Raw genomic sequence first — 12,642 nt, 5'->3', positions numbered from 1 at the left:
ATTGATTTCCCACTTTGCATTCCTAGAATAATTTTCATTTTTATGATTTTTTTAAAAAAACACTCAATGCTATCATTAAAAACTTGCTTAAGATTTTTGTGTGTAAATTCAAAGGAGATTCCAAATTATCATTTTCATATTTATAATGTCCTTGTCATTTTATCTTATCAGGGTTATATCAGTCTTATAAGTTTGGAAGTGCCCACTCTCTTTTCTATTTTCTGAGTTTGTATAAGACTATGATCTTTTTTTCCTGTGAATGTTTTGAAGAATTCATCGATGAAGCTACTGAGGTCTACATTATTTTGGGGGAAGGTTTTAAATTATGGATTAATTTCTTTAATAAACATAGTCTAATTTAGATTTTATAAATATCTTAGTTTTGTTTAATTGTAGTTTCAAGAAATTTGATTTTATGTACATTTCAAATTTATTGACAGGGGTCATTTGCAATAATGTCTATAGGATATATAGTAATGTCCTATTTTCCAATCTTGATATGTTATTTTGGTCATTTTTGTTTCTTAGTCATACAATGCTAGATGCTACTACGTCTTATTAGTAGTTTTAAATAATTTACTTTAGTTTTGTTAATGTTTTGTGCTGCATCTAAGTTTTCTAATTCAAAGATACCCACTCTGTTTTTAAAAAAAAACTATAATTGTTTCATCCTTTGTATTTAATTTGCTGCTCACTTCTTAGCTTCTTCAGTGAAAAGCTTATTTATTTTCAATCTTTGCTCTCTTCTAATACATGAAGATTAGCGTGTACTTTCTCTCCATTCATGATTTCTACTTTGAAGTTATTTAGAAGTTTGTTGCTCAATTTTCAAGCATTTTTAGATGCTTTTCTTGTAATCTGTTTTGCAATCTTAACTGAATTCCACAGTTGTCCAAGACCAGTCGTGGCATGATCTCACCACCTGAAGTTGCTGGAACTTGTTTTATGCTCCAAAATAGGATCTGTTTTGGTGAATGGGTACAAACACTGGAGATACTGCACATTCTCTAGGGTTTTGTTTTTAAGTTATCTTTATGAGTCATTTAGATCAAATTGTTTATTATACATATCTTTTGTGTTGTACTCATTTTGTTTGTTCTATCAGTTACTGAGAGAGACTGGTTAACATCTCTAACAATGATTTTTAAAAATATTTATTAATTTATTTGAAAGGCAGAGTTACAGAGAGGCAGAGAGAGAGAGAGAGAGAGAGAGAGAGAGAGGTTTTCCATTTGTACGTTCACTCCCCAGATGGCCGCAATAGCCAGAGCTGTGCCGATACAAAGCCAGGAGCCAGGAGCTTCTTCCGGGTCTCTCATGCGGGTGCAGGGGCTCAAGGACTTGGGCCATCTTCCACTGCTTTCCCAGGTCATGGCAGAGAGCTGGATTGGAAGTGGAGCAGCCGGGTCTTGAACCGGCACCCATATGGGATGTCGACACTGCAGGTTGTGGTTTTACCTGCTGTGTCACAGCACCGGCCCCTCACAATGATTTTGAATTTGCCTATCTTTTTCATTAATTTTGCTAGCATTTGCTTTGTAAATTTGGAAGCTATATTATTAGATGTAAACAAATTTAGGAGTATTACTTCTTTAATTGAAAATTTTATGAAATACTAAATAAAATGTAAAGCCTACGTTTTCAGGCATCTGTTGAGGTATGGCGATGATCTTTTGCTTAATGTATTCATGGTGCATATTTTGACCATATTGTTTAACATTCAGCCTATCTAGTCTCTGTGTTTAAAGTGCATTGCTTATACACAGCATAAATTTTGCTTTTTATGTAGTCTGACAGTCATTATCTTTTCATTAGAACAGTCTGCTTATATTTGATATATTTGTGGATTTGGTTGGGTTTAATTCTACCATTTTTAATTTATTTGCTTTTTTATCTTAGTTTTCATTTCCTGTATTCTTTCCAATTATTATTTTTATTTTTCGGCATTTTCTCACTATTACTTTTTATGATACATTTGATATCATTCAAAAACTACATTCAAGGTTAATACTGACAAATAAGAACTGATGTCATTCTGTTGGTTGCTTACAGCACGTATCGTTAACAAATCCGAAGCTACTTCAGTAGTTCAGTACAGTGCCTTGAACCACAAAACAGCCTTCCAGGAACACTTACGCCTGCCCCCTTCTGCTGCTGTTTTTAGGTATGTGCTTTTCCCTTCACTGAGCGTGAAATCTTCCAGGCCCATTACTTTGACGAGGCATGGTAGGACGTCCGTGTCTTTCTGTGCATATACTGCATTTTCTCTGTCCAGTCACCCACGGAGGGGCAGGTAGGTTGCTCCCATGTCTTGGCTCTTGTGAATACAAGAGTGCAGCTCTCTCTGGGACCACAGTTTCACTTCCTTCGGCTTTACAGCCGGGAGTAGAGTTGCTGCACCATCTGGTAGTTCTAGTTTTGAATTTGGGGGGAAGTTCCAACGGTTTTCCCACAGCTGCACCAATTCACACTCTCACCAACAATGTGAAAAGGTTCCCGTCTCCTCCACGTCCTTACTAAAGCTTGTTGATAATCACCATCCCAGCGGATATGAGACGACACACCCATGACTTTGATCTGCATTTCTCGGGTGCCTCGCGATGCTGAACTTTTTTCCCATATGCCCATTTGCTGCTGGTACGTCTCTGAGAAAGGTCCACTCAAGTTCTCTGCCTGTGTTTTACTTATGTATTGAGTTGTGGTTGCTTATGCATTTTGTATGTTAACTCCTTATGACTTGCAAGTATTCTTTCCCATTCTGTAGGCTGTCTTTTAATTTTTGGATTGTCTGCTTTGCTGTGCACAAGACTTCTGGTTTGATTCAACTCCACTTTTCTATTTTTTTGCTTTTGTTGCTTATACTTTTGATGTCATATCCAAGAAATCATTATCAAGGCCAATGTCAAGAAGTTTTTCTGTTTTTCCCTAGAGTTTTATTTATTTATTAAATAGTTATTTATTTGAAAGGCAGAGTTACAGAGAGAAGGAGGGAGAAATCGAGAGATTTTCCATCTGCGGGTTCATTCCCCAAATGGCCACAATGGTCAGGGCAAGGCCAGGCCAAAGCCAGGAGCCAGGAGCTTCTTCGGGTCTCCCAGGTGGGTGCCGGGGCCCAAGCCCTTGGGCCATTCTCCGCTGCTTTCCCAGGTGCATTAGCAGGGAGCTGGATCAGACGTGGAGCAGCTGCGACTCCAACTGGCGGCTGTATGAGATGCTGGCATCACAGTGCATCACAGAGCTGGCCCCTCCTAGGAGTTTTAGAGTTTCAGGTTTTACACTTAAATCTTTTGAGTTGATTTTTGTGAATGGTACATAGTATGGATTCAAGTCCATGCTTTTATATGTAAATAGCAGGTATTCTCCAAACGACTGATTGAAGAGACGATCATCTCCCCATTATGTGATCTTGCTACCAAAGAGAAAATCTGATGACTGGAGTCTACTGTGGTCCACTGCTGTCCTCTGTTCTGTCCCGTTTGTCTGTCTGTTATTATGCACGTATCACACTCATTTGATTATGCTGTAATATATTTTTAAATTAGGAAGTGTGATGGCTTCCTTGTTCTTTTTGCTAAAAATTGCTTTGGCTATTTTGGGTCTTCTATGGTTTCTTAAAAATGCTAGGTTATTTTCCCCTATTTTCTATTTCCTATTAACCTATTTAGGTTATTTTTTCCTATCCCTGTGTCATTGGGATATTGCTAGGGATTGTGCTGAATCAGCAGTTCACTTGGGTTAGTATGAATATTCCAGCAATATTCACTCTTCCAATCCATGAACACAAGGTGACTTTCCACTTCTGTTTGTTTTAATTTCTTCATTAATGTTTTATAGATTTTAGCAGACTATGTTATATTTTCTTGGTTCAGTCTGTTTCTATTTTTTTTAATATTTAATTTTATTTATTTGAAAGAGAGAGACAGAGAGACTGAATGACTCCATATACTAGTTCACTCCCCAATGGCCACAAGAGTCTGGGCTGGGCAGGCCAAAGCCAGGAGCCTGGAGCCTCCTCTGGGTCTCTCACGTGGGTGCAGGGGCCCGAGCACGTGGGCCATCTTCCACAGCTTTCCTTGGTGCATAAGCAGGGAGGTGGGTGGGGAGTGGAACAGCTGGGACTCGAACCAATGCCCCTGTGGGATGCCAGAGCTGCAGGTGGTGGCCTTTCCTGCTACGCACAGCACTGGGCCCAAGTTTGTTTCTAAATATTTTGTTCTTGGTGCTACTGTGAGACTATGTTCTTATTTCCCTCTTGTATAATTCATTGTTAATATATCTAGGAATCCAACTAATTCTGATATGTAGATCCTTAAATCTGTGTATTAGATCTAAAAGTTTTAATGCGTGTGCTTTTTAGGATTTTCTCCGTACATGATCTTGTCATCTGCAAGTGGAGATCCGCTGACTTCTTCCTTGTTGAGCCGAGTGACTTTCCCTTTTCCTCCCTGGTTGCTGTAGCGGGACTCCCAGTACTGTCTGGAATGGAAGTGGACAGCGCTGGCCTTTTGTCTGGTTCCCGTCTTTCAGTTTCTCACCATCCAGCGTGCCGTGGCTGTGGGTGTTTCATTCGTGGCCCCCAGTGCGCTGAGCTGTCCCTAGAGGTCCTCGCCGTACGTAACTGGAGAGGCTTCATGCAGACGTACAAAGGTGGCCTTGTCATCATCTGCTGAGGTGATCCTGTGACTTCATCCTTCATCCTGCTAATGGGGTGTGCACCACTGACTGCCCTGCATGTGCGGAAGCACTTGTGTCCAGGGAGAATCCCGGTTGGCCATGGGGATGACCCTTTTCTGTGCCGCTGAATTTGGCTTGCTGACATTTTCCTGGGGATTTTTGCATCCATGCTCGTCAGGGATACTGACTTGGGTTCTCCTTTGTGGTGGTTGTCATTGTCTGGGATTGGTTTTAGGGCCATGCTGACCTCTTAAGAAGGGTTTGGAAATGTTCCCTCTTCTTCCATTTTTGGAAACGTTTAACACAGAGAGATGCTAATTCTCCTTTTATTGGAGAAGCCATCTGGTCCTGGGCATGTCTTTGTTGGAGAGTTTTTAATTACTGATTCAGTCTCCTCATTTACAATTGATTTGTTCTGGTTTTCTGTTCTTGACTCAGTCTTGGTAGGTTGTATGTTTCTTTCTTTTTTTTTTTGTTTATTTGTCTTTTTTCTTAAAGATTTTATTTATTTGAGAGGTAGAGTTACAGAGAGAGAGAGAGAGAGAGAGAGAGAGAGAGAGAGGTCTTCCATCTGCTGGTTCACTCCCCAGATGGCCGCAACAGCTGAGCTGAATCGATCCAAAGCCAGGAGCCAGGAGCTTCTTCCAGGTCTCCCACGTGGGTGCAGGGGCCCAAGGACTTGGGCATCTTCCACTGCTCTCCCAGGCCACAGAAGAGAGCTGGATCGGAAGGGGCACAGCCAGGTCATCAACTAGTGTCCACGTGGGACTCCGGTACTGCAGGTGGAGGTTTAGCCCACTGTGCCACCGTGTGGGCCCGCCAGTTGTGTGTTTCTAAGAATTTATCCATTTCATTTTTTTGAAAATAATTGTTCATAATAGTCTCTTACAGTTCTTTTTATTTCCATGTCATTAGTTGTAATGTCTCCTCTTTTTTTTTTTTGTACTTATTTGGGCATTTTCTCATTTAGCATAAAGTTTGTTAATTTTAAAAATGTATTTTTTTGCATATTTGGAAGGAAACAGTGTGAAGGGGAGGGAGGGGGGAAGGAAGAGGGACAGGGAGAAAAGGGGACATGGGGGAGGAGGGAGAGATCACACTCTGTCTGCTGGTCCAGCCCCAGTGCCCACAACAGCTGGGAGCTGTCTGTCTCCCACGTGACTGGCAGGGACACAGGTCCCTACCCCACCATAGCAGCTTCAGTGTGGGATGCAGACTTCCCAGCAAGGCCTTAAGTGCCACACCACATGCCTGCCTGCGTGCCAATTTTATCTTTTCAAAAAACTCTTAGCTTTCATTTATTTCTGCTCCAGCGTTTATGATTCCTTTCCCCGTGCCAGCTTTGGGTTCAGTTTAGTTTGTTCTTTTTCTGGTTCCTTGAGGTGTGATGTCAGGTCATTGGGATCTTTTTTAAACGCAGGCATCTCTTTCTATAAACCCCTCAGTACCGCCTTCCACTGTATCCTAGAAGCTTGGTATGCTGTGCTTTCATTGTTGTCTTGAGACATTTTCTGATTTTTTAATTTTTTTTACTCAATGGCTGTTCAAATTTTTGCTGTTTAATTTCCACCTATTTGGGCATTTCCCAATGTCTCTGATTTCTGGTTTGATTTCACCGTGATTCAAGAAGCTGTTACATGGCATGTTTTCCATCTTCTTGAATTTTTTTTTATTTTATTTTTTGACAGGCAGAGTGGACAGTGAGAGAGAGAGAGAGACAGAGAGAAAGGTCTTCCTTTGCCGTTGGTTCACCCTCCAATGGCCGCTGTGGCCGGCGCACTGCGCTGATCCGAAGCCAGGAGCCAGGTGCTTTTCCTGGTCTCCCATGGGGTGCAGGGCCCAAGCACCTGGGCCATCCTCCACTGCACTCCCGGGCCACAGCAGAGAGCTGGCCTGGAAGAGGGGCAACCGGGACAGAATCCGGCGCCCCGACCAGGACTAGAACCTGGTGTGCCGGCGCCGCAAGGCGGAGGATTAGCCTAGTAAGCTGCGGTGCCGGCATCTTCTTGAATTTTTAAAACTTGTGTCGTGACCCAGCACGTCCTACATCCCAGAGAATGGCCCATGTGTGCTTAAGAGGAATGTGCAACCTGGCTCCTGCCTTCGGATCAGCGCGGTGTGCCGGCCACAGCGGCCATTGGAGGGTGAACCAATGGAAGGAAGACCTTTCTCTCTGTCTCTCTCTCTCACTGTCCACTCTGCCTGTCAAAAAAAAAAAAAAAAAAAAAAAAGAAAAAAAAAGAATGCGCGAGCTTGTGCTGTTGGACAGAATGTCCTGGATATGACCGCTAGCTCGTCTGGCCCAAAGTGGGGTCAGGTCTGCTGTGGGGAGAATGCCATGTTCAAAAGTGGCCTGTGGAAGTCTTCCTGTTGCTGCACTGCTGTCTCTTCTCTTCAGATGTTGGCCTTCCCGGCTTTGCCTTCTCGGGGCTTGAGCGGAAGGTGCGTATTGGTGACTGACTGATTTCTTCCCCCACGACCCCGTGGGCCTGGCTCACCTCCCCCAGTGCCGCCGTTGTGAGCGCTGGAGGGAGGAGAGGCTCTGAGAGGAGACGAGGGCGAGGTGGGGCTCCTCCTCCTCCTCCCTTCCCCTCGTCCCCCTCGGGGGCTGCACCCTCTCACGCGGGGTCCACACATGGCTGCCGAGCTGCTGCTTCTGTGTGGACACGGGGACGGACACTTCTACTCTGCCACCTCGCCAGTCCCAGGTTTGTGCAGACGTGGCTCTGCTCCTCTGTGCCGGCACCGGGGGAAGAGCTGGCCAGGCCCCCACTTGGTCCCGTCCGCAGCTGCAGAGGAGGGGACGCAGAGCAGGACAGGAGCCAGTGGACAGCATTCGGCGGCGTTAGCCAGCATTTTCCAGAGACGGCGGCCTCGTGGAACTCATCTTCACAGGGCTTCCGTGCGGGCCTTTCCAACACAGATCTGATTGTGCCGCTCCCTGCTGAAGCTGTGGGTGGCACCCCAGCCCCCAGCCCCCAGCCCCCAGGAATAAAGGCAGCACTCGCCAGCCCCGCCTTCCTGCTGCTTTCTCCTCCCCTGGATGGACTTCTCCTCCCCACCCCCACGGTCCTCGCTCAAGCACACTGGGCCTCCCAGCACTGGGGGCTGGCCTGGGTGTCCCCTCTGTGGATGCAGCTGCAGGGAGCCCCGGGCGGGCCCCTGGGCGTGTTGTGCTTGGCTGCTCGCTCAGTTCCCAGCCTCCCCTGGGGCAGGGTGGCTGCAGCTGTGAGTGCTGGGAGGAGGGGGTGTGGTTCACCCATCACATGGGGGCTGAGGGCCAGTTCAGTTTACCAAAGCAAGGGCTGTTTGTTTCACTGCACGGGGCCTTGGCGACACCTGGGTCTAGCCAGGCACCCTCCTGGACGGGCCAGGGCCAGGGCCTGGGCAGGGGCTCCTGCCGCCCGCCTCACTCCCCGCACCCTCATCCTATCACTCACCTTTTCCGCTTTCTTCTTCCCCGCCGTGACTGGCAGTTCCTTCTCTCTGTTCACAGCGAGCTGCAGGTTCTTTAGTTCCTGTCTCATCAACTCATCCACCTGGGTGAGTACAGAACACGCCGTTTAAGCCCCTCTGTGCGCCTCATGGTGTATTTTTTTTCCCCAAAATGTACAAATCACTTAAGTTCTGGGGCAAGTCACTCATAGGGGACTGAGAAGACACACGAGCCGCGGTGCGGGATGTCACCACTGTACCCCGAACGTGGCTGCACCTGCACTCGGATCTCCGACTCCAGCTCCTTCCGTTTCTCCTCTTTGAGCAGTTCTGGGTCGTAGTCCTGAGGGAAGTTGCAAGACTCGTCTCTGTTCATCCACATGTCTGTACTCCACAAGGGATAAGGAAAAGATGGAGACACTTCAACACGCCGGCTAAAGAAAGCAGCGGTTGCATACAGAGCCAAGACTAACCTAGCCACGTGCACAGAGTACAAGTGTGAGTGAAACAGGCGAGAAAATGATAGGTCTCCCATCCAGATGTGAAGGGCTTGCTCCCAGGGAACCAGGCGGAGACAAGGTAGGGACAAACAGGAGCTGTGCCGCAGCTGATCATACAATGCAGGTCAATATTTCCACCATACGTTTTCCCGACACTTGAATTATTCAAACGGCTCACTACAACAGGAGCGGTTGTGTTACCCAGTGCAATCACTAGTAATTCTACCCTCGTTCCAGACAACGTGAAACACCAAGTACCCATGATTTTCTCCTAATTCAATAGCTTTATTTGTGAATTGCTTTTTGGATGTTTCTGAAGTCCCACCCATTTGAAATTTTCCTTTTCCTGGTATTTAGGAAGACCTAGAGAACTGTGACCCTAGAGAAAGTGAGGATAATTCTGCATGAGATACATTGACATGGAGGTCATCTCTCAGAAAGGAATTCTCGGAGGTGCGGGGTCACTGGGCCCTGGAGGCGGGGCCTGGGGGGCGTCTCCCCAGGGAAGGCCTGCCAGTTTGTGAAACAAGACCTCTTCCTGAGCCTGGGCTCAGCACCGGGGGAAACTCGCTGGGGCCTACCGTCCAGCAGCTGCGCCCGGCCTGGCTGAATCCCTGGGAACTGAGCTTAGGGCTGCAGTGCCCTTCAACTGGGGGCAGCAGTGGGGAGGGCCGCGGGAGCACTAGGACTCATCTCTGGGGGACAGGGGCTACAACTGGGAGGAAGGGAGGGTCGCAGAGGGCTCTCCACCTTGCCCCCCCCCCCAGAGCTCGGGTCCCGAGGCTGAGCCTCCACTGGCCCTGACGCAGCTCCTGGAAGGGGGAAGGGCGGCCCCGCATCTCCACGTTAGACACAAACCCACATCTGGTTGCTCCAGAGAACCCGAGTTCTCAGATACGGGTGGAGAGACGAGAAAGCCCCTGGAGACTGGTGTCGGCACACAAGGGGAGGTCAGCATCCAGAGAAGTCACGGAGGACCAGGGATCGGCAGAGGGGAGGGATGACCGAGAACGGACAAGGAGTCCAGGCAGGGCCAGATCCCTGGAGAGACGGTGACGCACGGCGAGGAGACGCGCGTGGCAGCACTGCCGAGGGGGCAGGAAGGGCATCCCGGGGCTGGGGCCCCGGCGCCCGCCTGGCAGCACCGCCGGCAGGTCCATGCTTGGCGTCGGGTGGAACCCTTGTCCCTCCTCTCACCAGCTGTGACCTTAGGTGACCGTAGCCCTGCTGAGCCTGTTTCTTCCTCTGAGGCATGGAAATCTTACTCCCTCCTAGCCCTGGGGCGAGGCTGAAGTGGAATAAGCCTCCTGAAGTCCCCAAGTTAGTTCTCAACTGTGGCCTCTCACAAAGGCCTTCTCTTGCTCTGAGACCGCGCCCTGCAGGACAGCTGCCCACGAGAAGCGTTTGTGCCCAAGAGCAGACACCTGTCAGACAGAGGAGGAGGTGGGCTCCGAGGGCCAGAGCCTGTGCTGTCTGTAGTGGCCTGAGCCAGGGCCCTGCAGGATGGACAGCTGTCAGCGGAGGGGAGGTGGAGACACAGCTCCTTTCCAAAAAGAGCAGGTCTGCAAGCATAACTCACCCTGCACAGGTGAGGGAGGCCACCTGCTTCCTGGACAGATGTTGGCACAGCTGGCTCAGCAGGTGGCGGCCAGAGCGGAGCTGCCTGGGCCCAGAGGGCTGAAGGGCAGGGCTGTGAGAGCCGCGGCTCAGCCTGGCCTCGTCACCAGGCGTGCAGGGCAGGTGTGTGGGGGATGCAGGGCTGCAGGGGCAGGCTTTGGAGACAGCGAGGTGGAAAGGATCTGAATTTCCTCCAGAATGGTTAAACATGGATAAGCAATGAGATAGAAATAAATCACACTTTTTCACTGACCAGACAGGGCAACCACAGGGGAGATGGCCTGGGGAGTGGAGGTCGGAGAGGGTGTAGGTATTGCCCATTGGAAGTGCACAGGAGGGCCCTTACCCTCCAGAACTGAGGTAGGAGCAAAAGGGAGAGGGACCCGTCGAGGTGGGCAGGCAGGAGACAGCTGGAGACCCCGGGCTGATCTCTCTTTTTAAGTAATTGTTCCTGGGTGTGGGGGGGGAGGTGACACCAGAAAGGGCACAGATGCACTGTCCAGCTCATGGCACTGATGCAAGGACAATTTTATGTCATTAATATTGGGAGATTTATTCTTCGTCTTGAATCCCTACAGAGAGTAGACTTGTGGTTAGCTTGGGTGTGGATACCAAGGTCTCAGCTAGTTTATGGCCTCCTCGTTTGAAGGTGGTTGCTCTTTTTTCAGTACATTTTCTGAAATGTAAATAAGCTTAGACTGTGGGAAACTTTAAATTGTAAGAATAACAATTGCTTTTGTTTTTTGGGTTTAAAATTGTAAGCTCTCAGTTTTCATCATGATGAAAACCTTCAGCCAATTGGATAGAGAAGGAACGTTCTTCAATACCATCAAGGCAATTTCTGGCAAACCCATAGCCAGCATCTTACTGAACTGGGAAGAGTTGGAAACATTTCCACCAAGATCTGGAACCAGACAAGGATGCCTACTCTCACCACTGCTATTCAATATAGTCCTGAAAGTTTGAGCCAGAGCCATTAGGCAGGAAAAAGAAATCAAAGGGACACAAATTGGAAAGGAGGAAGTCAAATTATCCATCTTCAGATGACATGATTCCACATATGTGGGGACCAAAGACTGCACTGAGAGACTGTTGGGACTCATGAAAGAGTTTGGTAAAGTGGCAGGATGTAAAATTAACACACAAAAACCCAAAGGCTTGTACACACAGACAGTGTCATGGCTGAGAAAGAACTTCTAAGATCAATCCAATTCATAATAGCTACAGAAAAAATTAAATATCTTGGAATATATTTAACCAAGGAGGCGAAAGAGCTCTAAAATGAAAATCATAAAACATTAAAGAAAGAAATGGAAGAAACAAAAAATGGAAACAGCTTCCATGTTCATGGATTGGAAGAATTAATATCATCAAAATGTCCATACTACCGGAAGCAGTTTACAGATTCAATGCAATCCCAATCAAAATACAAGGACATTCTTCTCATATCTAGGAAAAATGATGCTAAAATTCATATGGAAACACAAGAGACCCTGAATAGCTAAAGCAATCTTATACAACAAAAACAAAGCTGGAGGCATCACAATACCAGATTTCAGGACATACTACAGGGAAGTTATAATCAAAACAGCATGGTACTGTCACAAAGAGAGACATGTAGACCACTAGAACAGAGACTCCAGAGATAGATCCATGCATCTACAATCAAGTAATCTCTGACGAAGGAGCTAAAATCAAGCCCTGGAGAAAGGGCAGTCTCTTCAACAAACGGTGCTGGGGAAACTGGATCTCCACACGCAGAAGTAAGAAACAAGACCCTGCCTTACACCTGAGACAAAAACCAGCTCAGAATGGATCAAGGATCTAACCTAGGACTTGATTCCATTAAACTACTAGAGGAGAACGTTGGGAAAACTCTGCAAGACACTGGCATAGCCAAAGACTTCTCAGAAAAGACCCAGGAGCACAGGCAATCGAAGCCACAACTGACAAATGGGATCCATTAAGCTTAGAAGCTTCTGCACTATAACGTAAACATTCAGCAAAGACGAAGCAACTGACAAAGTGGGAGACGTAGCTGCAAACTACACGACTGATAGAGGATGGATATCTATAACCTACAGAGAACTCAGGAAGCTCAACAGTAACAAAACAATCTGGTTAAGAAATGGGCAAAAGGACTTGAACAGGCATTTTTCAAAAGGGGAAATTCAAATGGCCAATAGATACACACACTCAAAAATGCTCAGGGTCACTAGCCATCAGGAAAATGTAAATTAAAGCCCACAACGAAGGTGCACCTCACCCTGGTTACAAAGGCTCTCATACAGAAATCAACAAACAATAAATGCTGGTGAGGATGTGGGGAAAGAGACTCCCCAATTTACTGTTGGCAGAAATGTAAACTGGTGCAGCCACTGTGGAAGACAATATAGAGATACTTCCCAAGTCTGAA

The 12,642-nt window shown here is 47.1% G+C and overlaps 1 protein-coding gene across 1 annotated transcript in view; it reads right to left on the bottom strand.

The window, feature by feature from the left end:
* Positions 1–12,642, bottom strand: part of IQCA1 (IQ motif containing with AAA domain 1) — a 150,213-nt gene that overhangs the window by 56,301 nt on the left and 81,270 nt on the right. The window contains exons 10-11 of the mRNA XM_070070001.1: positions 8,387–8,493; positions 8,115–8,213 (exon numbers count right to left, since the gene is read on the bottom strand). Coding sequence (XP_069926102.1) covers positions 8,115–8,213; positions 8,387–8,493 — 206 coding nt within the window. The remainder of the gene's footprint in view (positions 1–8,114; positions 8,214–8,386; positions 8,494–12,642) is intronic.

The sequence above is a fragment of the Oryctolagus cuniculus genome, chromosome 3 (genome assembly GCF_964237555.1).
Source record: "Oryctolagus cuniculus chromosome 3, mOryCun1.1, whole genome shotgun sequence".
Lineage (NCBI taxonomy): Eukaryota > Metazoa > Chordata > Mammalia > Lagomorpha > Leporidae > Oryctolagus > Oryctolagus cuniculus.
This window is presented reverse-complemented; position numbering and strand designations above follow the sequence as displayed.